The sequence below is a fragment of the Balaenoptera ricei genome, chromosome 7 (genome assembly GCF_028023285.1).
Source record: "Balaenoptera ricei isolate mBalRic1 chromosome 7, mBalRic1.hap2, whole genome shotgun sequence".
In the NCBI taxonomy this organism is placed as follows: Eukaryota; Metazoa; Chordata; class Mammalia; order Artiodactyla; family Balaenopteridae; genus Balaenoptera; species Balaenoptera ricei.
The window spans coordinates 102,223,551-102,246,431 of NC_082645.1; the positions used below are offsets into that span (position 1 = coordinate 102,223,551).

The window sequence follows — 22,881 nt, forward strand, 5'->3', positions numbered from 1 at the left end:
CTAAGAGAAACTAAAATCTCTTTTGCCAGCCCCAGTGTCTCACTCAAATTCTCGCCCTATACGTCCCAAAGCTCTTGAGTTCCATTTGTACTTCCCACAATCAAAAGAGGGCTTGCTCCTCCCATTAGCTCGATGTCCCCTCGGCGAGGGAACACCCTCTCAGCCATGCAGACTAGAAACTCCAGGGACATCTTGGGCTTCCTGTCTCCTTCCCACGCCATGTGGATCCCTAAGAGGTCCCTCGAGTGTGCTCTCTCCTCTCCATTCAGACCGCCCTCCCACACCTGGATGCCCCATGACCTACCTCTGCCTTCCCCTCCCCGCTCCCTTGGCCCTGCCCACTGATGCCCATCTCACCCTCCGGACACGGTCCTCCCCATGGCTGTCTCCTGCTTCTATTTCCTCCCCTGGGATGAGTCGTAATTCTGAGGATTCAAGTATGAATTCTTAAAGCCTCCAGAGAATTTTCTCTGGAACAATCTGGCAAGTCAATTATGTGTGTTTCTGGAATTAAGATTTTTTAATGAACTTTCCCTTCTTTCTTATTAGAAAAAATAAAGAGGAGAGTGGTTTTGAGTTTCCCGAGATTGGCAACACGACCCGTTTCCTCCAAGCCTGGCGCATGTTCTGGAGCAGCTGGCTGGGCAGAGACGTGAAGGAGGCCAGCACAAGGGTGCGCTTGGAGGGCGAGGAGTCTCAGGTTCCTACCTCGGTTTGGAATGACCAGCTTACAGGGCAGAGCCAGTGGGATGATGGAGTGCTGGTAGACCAGGGCAGACAGAGATCCTGCAGGGAGGGAGACAGCCGGCAGAGGCAGCGTTACTGGGAGCACGTCAGGGGCACTGAGGAAGCATACCCACCCCACTCCACTGTCCATAATCTTTAGCTTCTTTATTACCTCTCTCTCATCCCACCCACAAGCTGAAAATTCACTCCCTCTTTGACAGCCAAGGGAGAAGATTCTAAAGGCTCACTCTAGCCGTCAGACGGTTACCCCACAACTTTTCTTTATCGAAAGTTACTCTCAGCATCTCTCCTAAATCCCTCCAGCTGCCAGGGCTCCACTCAGGAGAGTGCAGCAGAAGTGTCAGAGGATGATGGGATCAAATCCCCACTCAGTAACTTATTAGCTGTGTGTCCCTGGATGAGTCTCAGTTCCCTCGTGTGTAAAATGGGACGATGACACCTACCACGCAGGATGGTCGAGAGACCAGAAGTGATATAAGGTACCTAAGGTGGCTTTCACATAGTAGGTAGTGGATAAAGGCAGCTGTTGCTATAGTTGTTATTCCAGGGATAATGGTAACAAGTCTCCGCGGGGTAGGACAAATACAGAAAGAAATCTGGCAGAGTGAAGGCGCCACAGCACAGAGGAAGGGAGTCGCCGTGCATTTCTCTGCTGCGTCTATGACAAGGCAGAAGCTGCAGCGGGGAACCTGGGACAGGCCTGAGACCGTGGGGACGGAGGCGGGGACAGCTCACCGAAGTTTGGCTCGTTGGGGCAGCCCTTGAGCTTGACTCCTCTGGGGCTCGTCTCTATCAGGAAATGCCTCACGAGCTCATGAGTCATGTCCCCTGGGATGAAGAGAAAGAAACGTGGATGGGTCACTGCCCATGGTGTCCTTCCGCCACCTCCCAGCACTACTTCCAACTTCTCCAGTGTGCTGGGCTGTGATGGAGAAAGGGTCACAGCGATAACACGGCCAGAGCCCTGGGATGCAGAGACCACCACTGCTAGCCCACCCCTCAAGGAAACTCAATCACAGGGTCCCAGTCATCTTGCTTCCCTGTTCTCTGACCTCAATCATCACCAAGCCCAAGACCTGCTCTTCTGAAGAGTCTGATAAGACGGGACCAGCTCCCATGAGAATTAAGAGACCTGCCCACCCCACATACCCACCCCTCGTCTTCTGGCAGCTCAGGACCTAAAGAGACTGTAGGGACCACCTAGTCCTGAGGCCCCAGTGGACAAGCTAGTGTTACCTTTTTTATTCTGCTGCATGATGGTCGGAGGGGGCGAAGACACCTTCATGGCCAGCCCATAGGCTCCTCGGAAGGAGTGGCTGTCTCGGATGATGAAAGCCCCTGGCTCCTGGTCCTTAAGGAGGGCGATGGCTGAATCGGGAGGAGACAAGAGGAAATGAGAAATTGATGCACTGGCTTAAGTCTCATCAGGTCTCGAACCTCATTCTTTCTCATGAGATGAGAGTCCTTAAAGTTAAAATGTAAACCCTCCTAAGGGTCCTCCTACACTAGAGTCAGCAAAGTTTTTCCATAAATAGCCAGACAGTAAATAGTTCAGGCTTTGCAGGCCATGCAGTGTCGGCTACAACTACTCATCGCTGCCATCACAGCACAAAAGCATCCCATACAGTGAGTAAACAAATAGATGGGGTTGTTCCAAGAAAACTGTCCGGATCTGACCCCTGGCTGGAAGTCACCCCGCCCTGCATCCACACAGACTTCCCTTAGGGGCTGAGGTCTCTCATCTCCATCCCCACAATCCCAACTATGTTTTTTTCTGTAACATGGGCAAAAATCTCCCACATCGTGCAGATGGAGAGCTAAGGTTTCATATTATCTGGGCCAGACTTTTCTTCTGCCCTGGAAAACCAAGACTTTGCTGCTTTTAAAGAAACAGCTACAACCACTGCTCCTGCTCCCCAACGCTTCACTGTGGGGAGGTGCCTCTTACTGTCCAACCTTGGTCCCAGCTCCTCTCTGTGACCACCACCTACTGCAAAGAGGAATGAGTCTGCTTATGTCCCTTGCCCAGGGAAGACAAGGTGGGCAGCAGCCAGCTGTGACCTCGGATGGACCCCAGGACCTTCGGCGCCACCCAGCACTTACCCTGCTCTCTGGAGATCTCGGGCTTGTACCAATACTTGGAAGTGTCCTGGACAAACTTCACTTTAGCCCGCGTCTCAGGGCTATTGTCTAAAGGAGAAGGAGAGGGAAAGAAGGTGTTATGCGTCTCCATCTCTGTCCCTCAAAAAGGTATGTTGGAATAACCCCCAGTACCTGTGAATGGGACCTTATTTGGAAATAGGGTCTTTGCAGATGTAAACAAGTTAAGATGCAGTCGTGCTGGATTAGGGTGGACCCCAATCCAATATGACTGGTGTCCATATAAAAAGAAGGAAAGGGACAGGGAGACACAAGGGGAGAGTGTCATGTGAAGATGGAAGCAGAGATTGGGGAGGTGCATCTACAAGCCAAGGGACCCCAAGACTGCCAGCCACCATAAGAAGCTAAGTCAAAAGCCTAGAACACAGTCTCCCTCAGAGTCTCCAGAAGGAACCAATGCTGCCAATACCTTGATTTTGGATTTCCAGCCTCAGCTACTGTGAGAGAATAAATTTCTGTTGTCTTAAGCCACCAAGTGTGTGGTCCTTTGTTATGGTTGACCTAGGAAACTAACACAGAAAGCTAGTCTGCTCAAACATCATCAGAGCATTGCTGGAAGGGGCCTTGAGCTGCTTTCACATCCTCTCCCTGTCTTCCAACAACCACCGTGGCTCATGGAGCTGCCCTCCTGTTGAAGAGCCTGAACAGCATTCTCACCAAGCCAGCGAGAGCCCTACTCCATCCCATCTCCCACTTTCTCTAGAAGATTCAGACTAAACCCTTCCCGAAGTTTCTCTCCCACCTTCTAGTCCCTTTCTCCATGGGCTCAATTTCCCAACTCTATCATAACAACCTTGAGGATGAGAGCAGAAAAACACACTTCTGTCCACTTTCCCCAAGCTCCGCCTCACTTCCCATATGGAAAGCCCGGGTTCTGCCTCAGGTAGAGCAAAAAGATTGCTCCTGCCCTGCCTGGGACAAATAGGAGAAGGGTTGGCCTAGAATTAAGAGGCCATCTACTGAGTGTCACAGACCCCACTTCTCTGGCAGACATCCCCACCCCAGACCCTTTGCAGACTAGGGATGCTTTCATAGAATGTTAGGTTCTGGAGGAGCTCAGAGAGCACCTTATCCAACCTATTACTTTACAAGCGAGGAATGTGAGGTTCAGAGAGGGAGAGCAACTTGCCCAAGTCACACAGATGGTCCACAGTAAGGCTTCTGTAAGACCTTCCCAGGTAAGAAGATGCGGCAGCCAGTTTGGTGTGAGCTTTACCATATCTTCCTGGCTGGGTATTAGGACATGTGGGTCTCACTCTCCAACCTCTTCCTTCATCTTTTGGCACCAAAGAAAACAAAGGGAGGATGGGGGAGAAGGGTAAAAAAGAATATTCCAAATCTGCACGTTTCCTCTCCTTTCGTCAGTGAGAGGCTGGAACAGAGGAGCCTGTGCTCACGGTGCTGTAAAGTTCAGGGCACAGACCAGAGATGCGGGTTGGGCTGTGTGTCTGGTGCTTAGTCAATTTCAACTTGTCATTTACACTCTGCTAGGCTTCTGGGATCTGTTTCTGGAGGACAGAGATGGGGTAGGTCAGCTCCTTTTCCTGGCAGCTGTGCACTTAGCAGGACCTCTGGGCTAGGCAGCTGGGCTGTACAACTGTGCAAGCTGCCTCTCTCTGCTCCAAAGCCCCAGGCCCTGGGGCTACTGGGGCCTGTCTAATGAGCTGTCAGAGGTGGCTGCAGCCCCATGTGCCTTCCTGTGTTGACTCCCATGGCTATTTTAAGCAAGGAAGATGGTGGGAAACAGGAAATGTCCCAACTACTAGAAGTTCTGCATCCTCCAAGAACTGGGGCTGGGAACCAGATGTCTCTGGCGGGCAGCAGGAAGCAGGGGTGTGCAGTGTCGTTTAGCAGGCTCAGGGCAGGACCTGGGAGTGATACTGAGAATCTGGGCAGCTGGGGCCCATCCCAGGCTGCCTGCAGCATTCTAAATCTTCCTCGAATGCCCCAGGGCTCCAGGGCTGCTCTGCACATAGTCAGGTTCGAGATCTGGCTGAGAAGCTGCAGATCAGCTGACACCCCGACCTTTTTGTTTAGAAAATGAGCCCTCTACGTGGAGGCAAAAGATGCCCAGTTCTGACGATGAGAGAAGAATTCAGTGTGCAAAACTGCGTGGGCTTCAGTGAAGCCGGGTTGGTAGAAACTAGACTCCAGTAAAAATGCTTAACCCTCGGCTTTGTGCCATATCGCTCCGGCTGCCAGATCTATTATTAGTGATGTGTGCAAAGTGGGGATCAAAAGGTGGGAACCGTGCTGTGGGCTGGCAAAATAATGTGCAAAATGGGCAAAATAATACCCACTTTGCCAGGTGGCCATGTGTGAAATGTGCAAAATGGGCAACATCATACCCACTTTGCCAGGTGGCCATGAGGACTGAAGAGATAGTCCTTGGCTCAGAGCCTGGCACAGAGCATGTGCTCAACAAGTGGTGGTGGCTATGACGATGGTGAAGAGCATCGTAACAGCAGTGCCATCATCGCATCCACCTCCCCATCCCTGCCCCCACTGCTGCCACGACCACAGCTCCAACTCCCATTACACAGGTAAGGAATCTGAGGCCCAGAAGCCAGTGATCCACCCAAGGTTGTCTGCCAAGGAGATGTCAGAACAGAGACTAGCACAGATATCCTAACCGGTGGGCTTCATCTGTCAGCCGGAGAGATGACACAGAAGGAGGGCACACCTGGCATGGAGTACTTGGAGAAGTCGGGCAGAGTGTGGGAGAAGGAGACGGCGCTGCCCCCGCTGGGACTGGACATGCCGCTGGCGACAGGCGAGGAGGACACCTTCCCGTTGACGGTGGCGTAGTTGGGGAGGCTGCCCGCTCGGTCTCCCATGGACATCCTCCGCTTCTCTGGCAAGGCCGGTGTCGGGCTCCCTTGTCGGAAGGCTGCTGAATCTGGCGAGGGGGAGGTGGCGGGGTTGCTCAGGCCGGGGTAGTAGGCAGGGGACACAGGAAAGGAGGGCGTGGAAGGGGCCTGGTAGCCCGAGGCGCTGCTCTGTCGGGACAGCGTGGGTCTCCGGTCCTCAGGGGTGGAGTAGCCACCATAGGCCACCTGCCGGTCCAAGCTGGGGCTGCCAGGAACCACAGATCCAGACCCTCCCAAGTGACGGCCCAGGCTGGGGCTTCCGGGGCTGGCTACTGCGTTGCCATGGAGACTGGAGGCCAGGTTGCCTTGGTGGGCCCCAGGGTGCCGGCCCAGGCTGGGGCTCCCTGGAGTGGTGGCCACATTGCCATGGAGGCTTGAAACCTGGTGGGCCCCAGGGTGCCGACCCAGGCTGGGGCTTCCCGGAGTGGTTGCTGCACTGCTCTGGGGGCTGGAGACAGTGTTACCATGGAAACCAGTTCCGGGTGGACCCATCACCTGGCGGTGGCTCAAACTGGGGCTGCTGGGGGCAGCCATGCTGGGATTCACGGCCCGGCAGACAAAGCCAGGACTAGAGGGAGTGTTGGTGCCCACTGTCCTGTGCCGTGCCTGAGGGCTCCCAGGCACCGTGTGGACGCCCGCCACACTGAACTGAGACCGGGTCTGGCTTTCGGGGGAGCTGAACTGCTGAAGTGAGTAGTCGGGGCTGCTGTAGATGTTGCCCGCAGTCGGGAGAGGAGAAGAGCTCTGGTAGCTTCTCTGAGCCGAAGGGCTGGGCTGGCCCAGGCTGCCGGAGCGGAAGCCAGAATCCAGCAGAGGCTGGGTGGGTGTCCGCGGGCCCTGGTCGCTGCTCTCCCCTGATGGGAAACTCCCCACTGAAGTGCTAGAGAGAGACGGGGCAGGTCAAGATGTCATCAAACGGCATTTAGTGAAGGACAGGCTTTCAGTGAACCCTCAGCCCTCCCTCCAACCACTAATGATAACAATAAAAGCTCCCCTCACATGCACAGGAAAGTTAGGGCTTTTATACGTCACCCTATGAACATCAGAAGACAAAACTGAGGCTCAGAGAGGTTAAGCAATAGGCTCACACCCACACAGCTCATAAAAGACCAGGATTTCAACTCAGCTGTCTCTGATTCCAAAGCCCATATATCCTCAAGCACCACCCTGACTGCTCAACCACAAGTCAGAGCGAGATCTCTCCTATCGAAACTGAAGGTGGCTGTCCTGTTGCTCCCTCCAGCATCACAGAAACTGAACACTGGAGAGGGGGTTAACCACTTGGATCCTGTTCCTACTGGAAGTATCCTCACCTTGACTCAGTTTCCCCAGGTGTGCTATCAGCATCTTTAAACACTGAGAGTGTAACTGGTCATCCATTCCTGGGTAGCTCCAAAACAGCAAAGATGAAGAAATCTCACAGGAGATTTCAGCTCATTATAAGATCTGCATTCTAGCCATTGGATCTGGCCACTAATGGAGCAGGTTGCTTTACACAGTAATGAGACTCCCATCATTAGGAGCATTTAAGCAGAGACTGACCAACCTCTAGACCCGAATGCTGTGGAGGAAATTTCCTCCATTGAGAGGTTAGATGAGATGAGCTCAGAGGTCGCTCTCAATTCTAAGACTGATAAAATTCAGCTCAGAGGGCACTGTACCTGGGGGAACGGCCACAGTCAAAGGTTCTCCTCTGAAGTTAAGTACTGATACAAGTCCATGGCTTGTGAGTTGGGAAACCTGGATTCTGCTTGTTAAAAGTTTTCCCACGTGTAAAATGAGGGAAATAGGTTAGCTGACTCTGAGTCCTTCCAGACCCAAACTTCTATTCCTCGATGATACGGCAGGAGAAACAAAGGTTGACAGGGGCCACGCATAAGCAGCAGCTGCAGGGAGGTAGCAGGCAAGCTCTGCACCAGCAGCCCCTGGGGCAGGGGGGTGGGGAAGGTCCTTACATAAGACGATGCTCCAAAGCCTGGAGCCGCAGACTGGGAGGAGCCTGGAGGCTGGCCGGCCACACCCTGGGCCAGGTTGGATAAGCTCAGGTCCCCTGGGTGATGTGAGGTGGGAGGGCTAGGCAAGAGCCAAGGGCAGGGAGAAGGTCAGGGGCCAGGCCAGGACAAAGTCTACCTCGCATCCCAGAAGGGGCCAGAGTGGAACATCACTTTGGTACAAGAATAACCTGGATTCTGAGGAATGGGGGGATAGGTCAGGCTGCACAGTGGGGGCTGGGGACATGGAAATGGAGTTCTGGGTGATTAATCCCGGAGGAGAAGCTGGCTTCCTGAGGCCTACTGCAGGAGGAATTTGAGGAGTGAGAAACGGTGAAAACTTCCTAATGTCAGCACTCCCTGAATATCAGCAAGGGTGGCTGGAGAGGTGAGGAAAATCTCCTTTCCTCTAAAAGAAGAATGCAGCTTCTGCCCAGAGGCAGACCTTTCCAAAAATGGAGCCATCAGGAGGCTGGGGAGGGGGTGAGGTGGACTGGGGGTGTGTGCTTGGCTTGAGGTTTCAAATTCTTAGACTCCAGAAGAAAACTGCCTCTGCTCACCCACGTCCCACGCCCCGACCCGGGAGGGGTGCATTACCCTGGACCAGTGCAGGTACACCGCAAGCCTGGCACACCCCTCCACCTGTAGAAGTGTGAAGAGGTGGCTGGACAGTTACCGGGCCCCGTGGGGTCCCGGGCTGGGAAGGGCAGTGGACATGGGAAGGGATGGTCGGGGTAGGCTCCCCTCCTGGAGGCAAGTTCCGGCCTCCAGGGCAGGCTCTCCGGGGCCCCCTCCCCACCTGGCACCCTTTGCCCTGCCTAGGCTTCTCTCAGGGTCCCTCTCCTATGTTGCCTTCCCCGTCTCCCCATCATAAAGCCTCGCCCCCACCCCCCAGTCAAGCAGCTTCTCACTGCACCCCAAACACAGGAGCCTCGCTCTCTGGGAAATTTCAGGCTACCCTTTCTGTCTGACACCCCTCAGAACGCCAGCCGGCCATCCTCCAAGACATCCCTCATCTAACCCTACAGTAACCCCTCACCAGCAGCTGCGTGCCCGAGGCCCCCATGCCCAACACCTCCACACCCTCGTCTCTGTCCTTGCCGTGCTGTCCTTCTGCAAGGGCCTTTCCCTCCCGCTTCACCTTTCAACCCCTGCTCATCCTTCTGGCCTCAGCACAAATACTTCCAGCCCCCAGAGACCCTCTCTGCATCTCAAGCCAGAAACAGCGGCCTCTTGCTCGGAGATCTTGGCTTACACATCTGCTTTGGGCACATGTGACTCTCACCCCGTGACCGGCGGGCACCGTAACGCAGGTCTGTGGGGAAGGATAGAGATGTGGGTTCGGAGCCACACACCTTTGGTTTGAACCCTATTTCTGCTATTATTTAGCTGTAGGACCTTGAATAAGCTACTTTATGTCTCTCTGCCTCAGTTTCTTCTTCTGAGAAGTGTGAATAATAATAGTACCTACCTCATAGGATTGCTGTGAGGTTTAAACAGAAAGCACTTAGCAAAATGCCTGACACACAGGAAGCACTCACCACATAGTAATTACTCGTGTTCGATTTTAAACTTGGGGGAAGGGGACTTCCCTGGCAGTCCAGTGGTTAAGACTCCACACTTCCACTGCAGGGGGCACAGGGTCCATCCCTGGTTGGGAAATAAGATCCCTCATGCCGCGTGGTGTGGCCAAAAAATAAAAATAAAAATTTTTTTTAAATTAAAACATAGGGGTTTCCCTGGTGGCGCAGTGGTTAAGAATCCGCCTGCCAATGCAGGGGACATGGGTTCGAGCCCTGGTCCGGGAAGACCCCACATGTCGCGGAGCAACTAAGTCCTTGCGCCACAACTACTGAGCCTGCGCTCTAGAGCCCGTGAGCCACAACTACCGAAGCCCGCGTGCCTAGGGCCCGTGCTCTGCAACAAGAGAAGCCACCAAAATGAGAAGCCCACGCACCGCAACGAAGAGTAGCCCCTGCTCACCACAACTAGAGAAAGCCTGCGTGCAGCAACGAAGACCCCAACACAGCCAAAAATATAAAATAAATAAATTTATTTTTTTAAAAATAAATAAATAAACCTGGGGTAAGGACTATGCCTGGTTCACCTTCGTACTCTCCCCGGGGAGTTGGCACTCAGGGGATGCTCTCACCATGCACCCCGATGAGCTAGTTTCCCAGGGGCAGCAACCTGGATGTGATTTCTGCCTGTCCACGCCCTAGACAGATCCAAGAGGCCTCATCTGTGCTGTCCCAGGCCTGGATCTTCCTCCCCACTTACCTGTCAGCGCTGAGGATGGGGCTGCTGGTGGAAAGGGGGCTGGGGGAGACAAAGGAGCCTCCCAGGGTCCCGTTCCTCAGGGGTGTCTCGCGGCCATAGGCCTGGGCAACCGGGGCGCTAAAGCTCTTGGGCTCAGGATCCTGAGTGCGGGGCCCAGCCACTGCCGTCCGCACCACCGACTCCACATAGCTCCGGGGCTCTGGAAGGGGCAAGGGGACAGGGACTGAGTCTGGATCCACAGGGGTGCAGTGTGGACCCCACCCAACCTCCAGGGAACCCCCTTCCCCAGGGCCTATGGGGACAGCCAAGCAGGCAAAGGGCAATTCTCCAGGGCTTCTGCCTTCCCAGGCCCACCCTCTTCCCAGCATCTTGGAGAAGCTGTGAGAGCCCCCAGGGAACCTTTAACCAGGGCCTTGTTCTGAGAATCTTCCCAGAAATGGACCCCAAAACACAGCCATCACAGAATCCTCCCTCCTAGAGCCAGGATGCCCATCCTTCACTGGTATCCCCTCTAGCTGCTTCTTTTCTACGACCTGCTACCCAGGCCCCCAGGCCCTTCTAGGCTCCCCAGGCACCGCTGGAGTCTGAGCTCTTCGTGGACCCCAAGCTCCAGCCCAGCCGTGCATCTCGGGACAGCGCCAGGGTTCACGCTGGCTCCTCCCCACACCCAGCATCCAGAAACAGGCTTGCTGGCCTAGCAACAGGCCTGTGCCGGTGAGTTACGCCCAGCCCCTGCATGCCAAGACACACCCACCCACCTTGCCTGACACACTTAGCATTCCTCCCGAGACTGACATCATTATCCCGCTTGGTGTTCAGAATGGCCTGAGAGGAAGGCTAGGCGGGGGAGGGGGGAGGAGCAAGTGCCAGAAAAGTCATTTTGCAGATGCGGATGCTGAGGCCTGGAGAGTGAAGTGGCTGGAGGCACAACCAGGACTCAGGTCTCCCGGGCCACCCCCCCACCCAGTGCTGTGCGCCCCTCCCAACCCCCGACCCCGGCCTCTGAAGCCAGCCCCCAAACTAACTTCTTATCAAACAGGAAGAAGAAGCAGGGCACTCTGGGCTTCTCCAGGGACAGGATCAGGGATAGATGACATTCCTACCACCTCCAAACCTGGCACCGGCCCTGAGGACGTCCCAGGGGGGACATGATCTGAGCACACACCCACCCTCCGCCCGCAATTAGGGCATCTGCTGAAACCAGCCTCAGAAATGGAAGAACTGCAGAGCCTGTGCAGCCCTGGGGACGGGGGCAGGGGGCACTGCAGCCGGACTGTGCTGGCCACTGAGCCAGAGAATAGCCCCCTCCCCTCAGCCCAAAGAAAACTTTACTTTGGAAGGAGCCCAGTCACCAAGGTGTTATGGGGCCGCTACAGGCCCTGCTCTCTGAGGTGACTTCCAGGCCCGATATCCTGCATCCAGGCCCAGAGGCCTGGGGACCCAGGGAGAGGATGGTCCTTTAGAACAGGGCCCTTTACAGAGGAGGCCTGCAGTGGCGGTCTGCATACAACTCCAGCCAGAGGCTGCCAGTGTATCTTTTAGTTTCCACACGGAGTTTCCTCCAACCAACAGCAACAGTGAATGGGGCTGGGGCAAGAGGTCTGCAAAGGCACGGGCGTGGGGCAGCCTATTCCAGGGACCCGGCCCAGGGTGACACAGGACCAGCCACCTCGGCACCCAGAGATAGAGTCCATGTGGGCAGAGGCCAGCAAGGCCTCCTCAAAAGCCCCCTCAACCAGCCCAGGCCACCCACCCACGTCACAGAAGCCCCAGGCCACAGCCCCTCCAAAGGCAATGATGCCATGCCGTCCAAGCCTGAGGCCCTGCTGGAGCTAAGAGGTGGGTAGCACACTTTTTTTGAAAAGCGCCCGACAGTAAATATTTCAGGCTTAGAGGGCCAGACGGTCCCTCTCACAGCTGCTCAGTTCTGCTGTTGTTATTGCGCAAGCAGCCACAGACAATACATAAAGCGATGAGCATGGCTGTGTTACAATAAAACTTTCTTTACAAAAATAGATGATGGGCCGGATTTGGCCACAGATTGCTGGCTCCTGATGTAACCTGTCTGCTCAGCCCAGAGAGGTGGAGCGACTTGCCCCAGAACACACAGCCAATCAGTGGCCACGGCTACCATCTCCTGACTCTCATTGCTGGTTCTGGGTGGCCTAGAGGGGCCACAGCCGCCTGGGACACCCAGAGTTGGCTGCTACCCAGAACTCCAGCCCATCAGCCAGAGAAGAGCCAGCCCCACAGGGCTATTAATAATAGTAAAAATAGCAAACAACTGTATGAGGAGAGTAGAATTTGGAGAATGTAGGTATCTTGCCCGGGCCACACATAGAATGTGGCAGAATTGGCCTAGGAACCCAGGCACTCTGGCCCAGGCCCTACTCTTGGGCCCTGCACATACCGCCGGGTGAAAATCGGGGAGCCGAGAATTTCAGCGTGTCTTTAGCCTTGGGGGGCTGGCTCCATGCTCTGGGGTAACTCAGACTGACAGAAGAGACCTCAGACAGGACCCCTCATGCCCACAGAAATGGCAACTGAGACCCAAGGCCAGAGCCCACCTTCCCTGCCCATCCCTCACCTCCCGGGCTCACTCTCTGAAAACTCCTCCTGGACATCTCCAGGCTCTCGGCTTCACGCTGGTGCCCGCAGCGCTTAGCACCCTTCTCTCCCACCCAGAGATGGCAAGGGGATCCATCTGCCCCCTGGCAGCCCCGGGCTCCTTGCTGATCTGTTATTTGCAGTGCCTGGCACACAGTAAGTCCTCAATAAGTTTCTGTCCCACAAACTAGGAGATGTGTGACCTTCACCCTCCGCCCCACCCACACAGAGGTGCACAATACCTAAGACCTAAAAGGCACACATTCGTTTTTCTCCTTCTCTTGAATTCTTGCTGACCCCAAAAGTTCAAGCTAAAATGCACATGGTGGGCTTCCCTGGTGGCGCAGTAGTTGGGAGTCTGCCTGCCAATGCAGGGGACACGGGTTCGAGCCCTGGTCTGGGAAGATCCCACATGCCGCGGAGCAACTGGGCCCTTGAGCTACAATCACTGAGCCTGCGCGTCTGGAGCCTGTGCTCCGCAACAAGAGAGGCCGCGATAGTGAGAGGCCCGCGCACCGCGATGAAGAGTGGCCCCCACTTGCCGCAACTGGAGAAAGCCCTCGCACAGAAACAAAGACCCAACACAGCCAAAAATAAATAAATAAATAAATAATTAATTAATTAATTAATTTAAAAAAAAAAGAAAGTGCTAAAATGCACATGGTGAGCCCTGAAGTCGGTGATCTTTTCCACCTGCCACGTCCTCCTGATCCACTCCTCAACCTGCTCTGTGTCCCTGCAGGCCAGCTTTTACTGACTGCATCCCCCAGACCCCCGGGCTCAGGGCTCCACATGGCTTTGACCTTCGGCCGCTGGCTAGTAGGAGGGACCAGGAGGGGATGGGGGGTGGTGAGGAGAGAAGGTCAAAGTGCCAGGGCTGCATCTTCCACCCAAGATCCCAGCTCCAGTCGGGGGCCCTCTCCTCCAGCTCCCTCCTGGTTCCTCCAGGCCTGGCGTGCGGATGGCTCCCACCTCCTGCTAGGAGAGCCACCCGGTGGTGGGGTGCTTCACCATCCCTCGTTGGTTTGCCCAGACCTTCTAAATAGTCCACTGTCTCCTCGGTTGCCCCATTGGAATGAGCCATCTGTTTCCTAACAAGACCTGAAGTGGGTAAGCAACTCATACTATATTACCAACTCACATAAGCACCCCATCCTGTAAAAAAGTACACGTACTGCTTTTACCAGCAGTAGAACTGAGGTAAGGCCGCCCACACCACCTGGTGCCAGAGTCAGGACGGAGCCAAGCCTGGGACCACAGATGCTGACTCCCATCTGCTCTGTTTGCCATCAATCAAGGCTGCATCCCCACTAACTCCTTCTGGCCCAGACATAGTGACAGGAGCCTGAGCGTAGTTTGCACAGAACATCAATGGGACTGTATGTTAGAAAGTTGGAGATATTAGAAAACCTGAGATCCTATAGGATGGCCACATTCATAAGGCATCAGGCTCATGAGCCCCGTCCCCACTCCCATCAGATCCTAAGCTACAGAGGAGCTCTCAGAGGACTCAGCATCTGAACTTGGAGGACAGGACTGCTTACCCAGGGAGAAGCACCAGCGGCCATTCCCACCACGAAGGCTGGAAACAGCCCTATGAGTTTAGGTGGCCAACTAGCCTGGGGGCTTTGCTCTGGGGCTCGCAGCCTGTGGATTTCAGGCCCAGCCCGCCTGGCTCTGCCCTCACCTTACTCTCTACATCCATCCTCTTCCTTGGTTGGCTGACCTTCCAGGCCCAAATCAGGGGTAGAGATTCACTCAATCTCTGCTCCTCATGAACCCAGAGCAGGAGGGCTCTTTGGGAAGATATTTGATTTTCTAAGTCCATCTCCAGAACTGTTCAAAACCAACCTTTTGGGCCAAAACATCCATTTTCCCAAGTTTTCAGACTCAGATTTCCATATTGAAAATACCTCCCTTTTCCTGTCTGTCCCCATCCTCCCTCTCTCCTCCCTACCTCAGTACAACATACAACCTGTGGGCTCCCCCTTCTTTCACTTACTGGAGGGGTGACCTGGAGCAGGCTGCTGAACGTTTCTGGGACTCAGTTTCCTCATGTGTAAAACGGGAATGAGAATACTCACCTGCCCAGCCAGGATCGAGTGACAAGAGAAGGAAAGTCCCTTCTAATTCTTTCCACTAGTTGCAACGCCGGTTTATAAGCAGCCCCACCGTTGCCCACCTGTACCCGAGCCGTGCCCGTGCCTGCCTCCCTCTGCCCTCTCCCCTGCGGCTTTCCTTCTCTCTGCCGATCCCAAGCAGCTGCACCCAGAGGCAACGGGAACTGGGAAGGGCAGGAGAGGAGGGGCCAGGGAGGGTGCTTCGTGTAGAACATTCCAGGAGCCCAAACCCATTCCAAGTGGCTGTTGGAGGCTGAGAGCAGCTGGACGTGAGGCTGAGTGACTTAGCCCCACCAGGCTGGGGGCACTCTCAGCTCTTCACCCACACCCTGAAGTGCATTTCCTGCCTCCCAGAAAAGGTTCTTTGCCTGGGGAGAAAGGGCCTGCCCGCTCCAAGTGAAATGAAGACATGCGGATAGGGGGGAGGGAGGAAGTAAAACCTCCGAGGCCCTATCCAGGAGCTCAAAAGTTAGAATTCCAAACTCTGAGATTGGGCCACACAGCCCTCCTCTGAGCTCCCATCACACCCTGTTCCTCCCCCAGCTCAGCACTTCTACCTTATGCAGAGATATCTGTCTTTACCATGCTAGCTCACTCATCTTTAAGCCCTCAGTACCTAGCACAGGACCTGGCACAGAGTAGGTGCTCAGTAAATCTGTGTTGCACAGCACTGCCCTAAAATACCCAGATGCCACAGTACACCCATCACCGAGGATCTCAGAGCAGGAAGGATCCCCAGAAGGGCCATTTCTAGTCCACTGTCTTCCTTTGTGCCACATCCATCCCATCTAATCATCTGAACAGACAGAACCTAAGCTGAATGTTCCCTGTTCCCGTTCCTCCAGGAAAGAAGGTTCAGCAATTTCTTTCCCTGTTTCCCCACTGGGAAGATATCCTTGATATCTCGAGGATATCATGCCTTTACTGTTACAGGCTTTCTTCCTCTCCTTCCTTCATGGAGAAGGGTACCCAGTAAAGACACTGTTTATGTTTAGAGGTTGTGCCCTGTGCGATCACATGGAAAGGGGCAGCCTCCATGGGCTGATCCAGCGTAGGCTCTCAGCCGTGCCCCCAATTGACTGTCTGGGCCTGGACAAGTCATTTAACATCCGTACATGTCATCTCCTCATCAGCAAACTGGGGTTCCTCCCACCTTCCTCACAGTGCTTCTGTGATTATTAAACAAGATGATGTGACAATGACCCACACGGTCCCGCCCCTGCCTGCTGACCCTCACTCTGTACCACACTCCCCGCCCTTGCTCTGGCCTCCAGATCTCCCTTGCTCTCACTTCACTGACTTTGCAGTTCATGGAAAAAAACATGCTGTTCCTCCCACCCCAGGGCCTTTGCACATGCCCTTTACCTCTACATGGAATGCTCTTCTCCCATCCCAGTGTCACTGAGTTAATGTCACTCACCCTCCCATCTTACTTCTTCTTTTATGAGCCAGGGTCTCATAAAACTGTATCCCTTTGCTCTGGAGCACTTATCTCAATACTTAATTCTTGGTGATAATTTAATTCTGGCGCCGGTTCGTGAATTTCCTCCACGAGATTAGGAATCATAGTATGCTTATCATTATATCCCCAGAATGCCTGGCACATAGGAGGCACACAAAATATTTGTTGAATCAATGAATCAACGAATGACAGAATGAACGAATGTAAAGCATTTAGCACGGCACATTGAACGGAACAGACTCTCCTAAAGTCTTTTTTTCCCCTAGCTGAATAAGTCTGTCTGTCTCTGATTATTTTTCCTCGCAAGCATCTTTTTCTGAATTTCCCATCAAAGTATCAGCAGGGAAATCAAGCAGTGCTTCAGAGGGTCAGCAAAGTCTGACCCGGGAGGTGATGCATGAGTCAGGAAAAACGGAATGTCCCCTGCCTCCACCCACCTCCCTCCCCAGGGAGAGGATTGACAACAATTCCGATCCCCATGCTGGAATCCCAGGGCATGGCACCTGGAGGCAGGAGGAGGGCTTTGAAACAGCCCCTTGATTAGGAGACAGGAGACCAGTAAGTCCAGCAGTCTCGGCCCTGCTTCCTCTTAACTGTGACCTTGGGAAGATGCCCCACCCTCACCCCACAACACAGACCTCAGCTCCACGTCTGTGAAAACGATGGGTGTGGTAGAGTCGATCCCTAAGAAACTTCCCCTGCAAACTCTGTGGCTCGAGGACAGATGGAAGAGGGTCAGAGGGCTCGGGGCCCTGTAGGCTGAGAGTCACTCATAAGGTGCAAGGGTCAGGTGTCACTTCCGATCTGTTGAAGTGTCACCCCAAAGTGGGGAACACACAGCCAGGGCCTGTCACCCTCAGACCTTTCCACTGGAGAGCGTGTGGGTCCCACCAGTCTGTGGAGATCAGCAACCACAAAGAGACCCAAGAGCCTCCTGTGTGGGTGTGCACGTGGAACACAGCACACGCACACCGGCTCCGGGCCCCAGCTGATTCTAGACTCCTGCTGGGGACCAGCAGTCAGCCATCAGCCTGGGGAAGGTCCTCTCCCCGGGTATGAGGTTGACCGGGGGTGAGGCCCCGCTGTGGCTCTCCCCATTCTGGGATCTGTTGCTGGGGGGCTGCCTTGTTCTGCACCCCCCAGGCAGCCTGGCATTGTTGCCAGAACTCTGGCTGGCTAGGAGTGAGCAAAGCTTTATGGGAAACTCCAGCCATCTTTTGTGGGTGATGGCAGATTCAGAGGGGCACAGCCCATGCCCAATTTGGGGATAGAAAATCAAGGTAATGAGTGCAAAGGGAAGTGGGAAGTGGGCTTAAGAAATCAGAGGGAGGAATTCCCTGGCGATCCAGTGGTTAGGACTCTGCGCTCTCACTGCTGAGGGCCCAGGTTCAGTCCCTGGTTGGAGAACTAAGATCCCACAAGCCGTGGTGCAGTCAAAAAAAAAGAAAGAAAGAAGGAAAGAAACCGGACGGACTGTTTAAAGAAACCAGGCCACACAGCTCCAGGGCCAAGGTGAGAAGTCAGAACATCTAACACATCCAAGCTGGACGGTGCTCGGCGGCGCCCACCCCGTCCAAGCAACCCCGGTATAGACGGGGACATCGATGCCCAGGCCACCCAGGCCGCACAGGCCAGCATTCCCCTCGTTCCACCTGCTGCTCTGAGTCATCATTTGAATTATGTTCCTAATACATTAAAGGCCTTCAACCAGGTTACATCCCCTCTCTGCTTCTCTGTGTGCGATGCGAGTTCATCTAAATCAGGGGTTAAGCCAGCACGCAGATGTGCTAACTCCTTGAACCTGTCACAATTATGTGCACGGATATCCGGAGGCATCTGTATAGGGGTGAGTCCATAGCTCTTCCAAAATCCCCAGAGTCATCCAAGATCCCAGAAAGGCAGACGTCCTACCGTCTGTGTTGATATGAAACCAGGCAAGGGCTTCAAGAAGGCAGCTTGTGGCTCCAAGAGAGCGGCTCTGAACCGGGGATGGTTATCCGCCACGTTTGAGCCATTTTGACTGTCGCGACTGGCGTGTAGCAGGTAGAGGTGAGGGACGCTGCTAAACATCCTACAATGCACACGGCGGCCCCACAACTAAGAACTGTCCGGCCCTAAACGTCGGTAGTGCCGAGGCTGAGAAACCGTGCTCTGAGCTATAAACGTGGGGCTCACCCGGGAAATGGGATAAGGAGACCCGCCCTCTGAAGGGGCTTGCTGCACCCCAGGCAGGCGGGCGGAAGCACCGCCGGGGGAGGGGTGTCCCGTCGGCAAGGTGGCAGTAGCGCCGGGACCCTGTCCGTGCCCGGACCCGCGCTCTGCGAGCGTGAGCGCCTCAGTCAGCATCCGGAGTGACAGCTCAGCACAGGGGTGGGGACCAGGGGGCTATGCGCTCAGTCACATGAGACCTGATCAGAGAAGAGGGTTGGCCCCCCAGGTCAGGCAGAGCAAACGGAGTGAAAAGCCATTCCCAGACCCGGAGAGCGGGAAGCAGCCGCACGGCAATGCCACACTTACCTTCAGAAAGCTCTGTCACCACCTTCCCCTCATCCTCCTCTGAGGGAAGATGGGAAGAGAGGTGAGGAGGAAGGAGAGGCAGGAAAGAGAGGCAGGTGATGAAGCGGAGAGGAAGAGCAAAAAGGAGAGAGAGAGAGAGAGAGATGGATTAACGAGGGTTATTTCTTGAGAGAGACTTTGCTGACAAAAGGGAGGTGGGAAAGCAGGGGTGAGACGGGGCCAGAGACGGACTCTCCAGAAGAGCCGCAGGGTGAGGGCTGCGGTCCACCCAGACAGGGCCCCGGGGCTCCAGGGTGGCGAGGCACTCAGGGCACACCGCTGAGAGAGGGCTTCGCTCTTGGGAACAGCAGGCCCGGTGTCCTTGTCACAGCTCCCGCGCCTCAAGCAGGAGTGTGCTGGCCTGGTGACAGGCAGCCCCCCCAGCCAGTGACCTGGCGTCCCTGGCCATGCAGACACATCCTGAGTGGGAGGCTGTGCCCCGCTGTGTCTGCGTGGGTCACACGTGCACGCCACTGCCCGCCTACCTGGCTGGATCAGTCTTCTGGTGACCAAGGAAAAGAAGCAAAGCTGTCCCCAGAGTCCCAGCCCAGCCCCAAAACCAGAGTCTAGGGAGCAAGTTTCTGGGCTCAGCCTGTTGGAAACGGCCACTGAGGGCCCAGGGCCCCCACGTGCCCCTTCCCCACAGGGAGGAGAGGAGCCGGGAACTGTGACGAGGTGTGAGCCGGGGGTGTGTGCGTGTACACGAGCGCCTGGACGCTGCGGGGTGGAAGCCAGGCTTCCGGCAGAGACCTAACCGACTCCAAGGAAACAGGGCAGGCCTCCAAACCCCCATGTCAGAGGATGCTGGGAGCGGCACTGACCCCACCAGGCAATGGCAGGAAGGCTACAGAGGGATCCGTCCCCCTCAAACCCCGCACAGAGAGCCCCACTGAGGCCTGATCTCAGCATGGACACAGAGCTAAGCTGCCACCTTGTTTCCAGAAGGGTCCTGAGAACCCACCACCTCTGGGCCCTGCCCAGGACCACAGGGGTCCTCCAACCCCTCCACTCCTCCCTCCAGCCTCCCCGACCACCTCCCTTCCCACTGGAACCACTCACCGCCGGTGGGGTGCAGCAGGATGCTGGCTGGGTTATGGGGCTTCAGGCCCAGAGCAGACAGAGGTGTCTTGGCCAGACCTGGAGGGGAGCGCACTGCGCCGAGAAGAAGAGGCGAGACCCCAGCAGTGAGCGCGGGTGATGGGGTGGGGAGAGGACCCCTCCTGAGCCTGGGCGTGTCGGGGAGGGTGGGCAGCAGAAGGCCGAGCGGACGAACCAGCCCCAGCCCCGGGGACGCTGCTGTGGCTCCCACCGCCCTCTCCCGTCTCTGTGTTTCTCCACAGCGTAGAGGCTAAAGGAAGTCAGCAAATGGCCCTGCCCCTCAACATCCAGAAAGTAATTTCTATCCCTAGGCCCTGAGTTCCTTTGCTATGGTCCCTCCACACGGCCGTGGTTTATAACATACACGTTGGTTTCTCAGGTGCCCTCTGCCTTGCTCTATGTTGTTCTCTCTCTAACCCCCTTCTCTCACTTTCCCTACCCGCCCCCAAACAAACAGGCACGCACAAACATACACACACACACACACACACACACACAGGCAGATGGACTTAAAGAAAATGGAGTATCAAGACAGCACAACATGTAAAGGACAGAAGGAGGACAAGGGACCACCAGCAGAACCCTGAGTCCCCAGGCTAGCCCTCGGCCACAGGCCTTTGGCCCCCAGCCAAACAGGTCTCTTGCAAGCCCCACGAAGAGAGAATTTCTCAACAGGGGGCTCTCTTAACCGCCAAACCTCTGTGTTCTGGAAGAGGGAGAAGCCCCATCTCTACAATCCTCGGCCAAGAGCACCACCACCCTGCACGAGCCCCAGCTCCCTCCCAAGCCGCCCGTCTGGGTTGGAAGTGCCACATAACACACAAGGTCACAAAGGGCGGTCAGGCTTTCTCCCATTAGCCAAGGACGTGGCCGGACTCCGAGCTGAGCTGCAGGGCAGTTGCTATGCCCAGTCACGAGATTTCTCAGCGGCAGCTGCCACGTCTCCTAACACACCTCTGAGGACAAGTAAAGAAATGAGCTCTGTGTCTCCGGCCGCAGCTCTCGGGACCCTGCAGAGGCCACAGCTGCTGAGGACATGCAGCCGCACAGGTGCCAGAGCCCAAGACTGCCTGCCCCACACCGATGGCCTCAACAGACTAGCTGTGCCCCTTGGGTGCCCAGGTCCCACACAGCAGCTCCGGGACCCTCCCTGGCACCTCCTCCCTCTCCCCAAAGACAGTGAGACCTATAGGAAACTAACCCCCCAAAATATAATCTTTCAATGAAAGCAATTTAAATAACTTATCTGTGCACATGCTGGTGTGTACATAGGTGTCTGGGGGAATACAGAGGCATCGCAAGAGTCCAGATGGGTGGCCCACCCCTATTCTCCACTGTAACCCTGAGATGCCCAACAGACAAATACAGCAGAGGGGACAAATATGTACAGACACAAACATCTAGCCATGGCGTAGGTCTAGGCCTGCATGCTCCTGTGTGTCCCTCTTTCTCTCATTACACACACACACACACACACACACACACACACACACAGAGGTATCTTGCAACTTTGAATGTGATTAATTATGGAAGAATGAGCCCAGCCTCAGAGACCACTGTCTGTGGAATGACCACGAAGCCTGTCCAGCCCACAAGTTTGCATGTGTTTGCCCAGCAGGTGCAGCAGAGGCACAGGTGGACCAGTGAAAGGAGGTGAAGGGGACAAGGGGACAGAGGCGGTGGGAGGTTTCTCTAGGCTCCCCTCAGCACCTCCAACTCCCTAATCACTCCTGTCCTCAGTCCCCAGGAATCTGGCCCATCTGCTGAGGCAGACAAGTGGGTGGCCCTGAAGCCTGGCAAGGCTTGGCTTCCTGAGAGAAGAATTCCTCGCATTTCTCCGCCTCTGTGCATGGAGGAAACCTCTAACTTATTCTCCCTGCCCAGGGCTCTCGGGGTTGGCCAAGGGGAGAAGGGGAGGGAGAGAAGAATGCGAACAGAAACATGTGGCAGAACCCAACTCTAGCCCAGCCCAGATGGCTTCATCCCAGACAGGGTGCTGGCCAGGATCCTGGCTATTTGGACCCACAGGGAATTGGAGCAGGTGTGAAGGTGGGGGGTTAAGACCAGGGAGAGACATTCCACGAGTCATAAAAGGCACAGAGGTATCTCGAGCAGATTGCCCTGGGCTTGCACTGTCCAATATGGTAGCCATGAGCCACGTGGGGCTAAGGAACACCGGTGGTGTGGCCAGTCTAAACAAAGTTGTAAGTGTGAAACACACAGTGATTTCAACCTTGTATGAAACAAGAATGTGAAATATCTCTTCATACTGATTACATGTTGAAATGATATTTTAGATCCTTGGGGTTAAATAAAATCTATTATTAAAATTAATTTCCCCAGCCTCTTTTTAGATATTTTTTAAAAAGCTTGTAAGATATCTCATTAATATTTTTATTTCGATTTACCTATTGAAATGATAATACTTTGGATATTTTGAGTTAAATTTAAAAATCATTACAATTACTTTCTCCAGTTTCCTGTATGTTCTTTAATAGAGCTATTAGTAAATTCTCCAGTGCAAACATGGCTCGTGTTATTTTTCCACTGGACAGCCATGGCATCCACTCATAGCTTCAGCCTCCTGCCTGTCCAAGATGGTAGCCAACACGAGTTCTGCTGGCACAGGGGCCAGGTACTGGTGTCACATTCCTCCCCTCTGCAGGACAGCCGACCACCAGGAGAACGCATGGCCAGCTCCAACTCCCTTGTCCTCACCCTCCTCCCCTCTCAGCGGGACAAATGAATAGCCTGGGCAGGGCCCACCCAATCTGATCCTGGAGCATCGCCAGCCTCTCTACCTCTGCCGACCCGGGCCTCTCACAGGGACCCTGAGTCCTTCACAGCCTGGTACTGCTCCATCACTGCTTTCCCCGGCCTCCTCCAGCTCCTCCTCATGTCTCTTCTACCACAAAAAGGAACACTGCCCCTCTCCTGGGCTCATGCAGGTCTTCTCTTTGGGTAAAAATGTCTCTGCCCTTCAGGGATTT

General features: G+C 54.9%; 1 protein-coding gene across 8 annotated transcripts in view; it reads right to left on the reverse strand.

Annotated features, from left to right (window-relative positions):
• The window catches only part of TNS1 (tensin 1), a 186,460-nt gene that overhangs the window by 11,796 nt on the left and 151,783 nt on the right, over positions 1-22,881 (reverse strand). For 5 of the 8 annotated variants that reach the window (XM_059928651.1, XM_059928648.1, XM_059928649.1 and 2 more), the window contains 8 exons: positions 19,853-19,945; positions 18,755-18,793; positions 10,049-10,247; positions 5,591-6,657; positions 2,851-2,937; positions 1,984-2,115; positions 1,483-1,575; positions 709-786 (listed from right to left, as the gene is read on the reverse strand). In XM_059928651.1, the coding sequence (XP_059784634.1) occupies positions 709-786; positions 1,483-1,575; positions 1,984-2,115; positions 2,851-2,937; positions 5,591-6,657; positions 10,049-10,247; positions 18,755-18,793; positions 19,853-19,945 (1,788 nt within the window). The remainder of the gene's footprint in view (positions 1-708; positions 787-1,482; positions 1,576-1,983; positions 2,116-2,850; positions 2,938-5,590; positions 6,658-10,048; positions 10,248-18,754; positions 18,794-19,852; positions 19,946-22,881) is intronic. The other 3 variants (XM_059928650.1, XM_059928652.1, XM_059928653.1) reach the window with 2 other exon arrangements.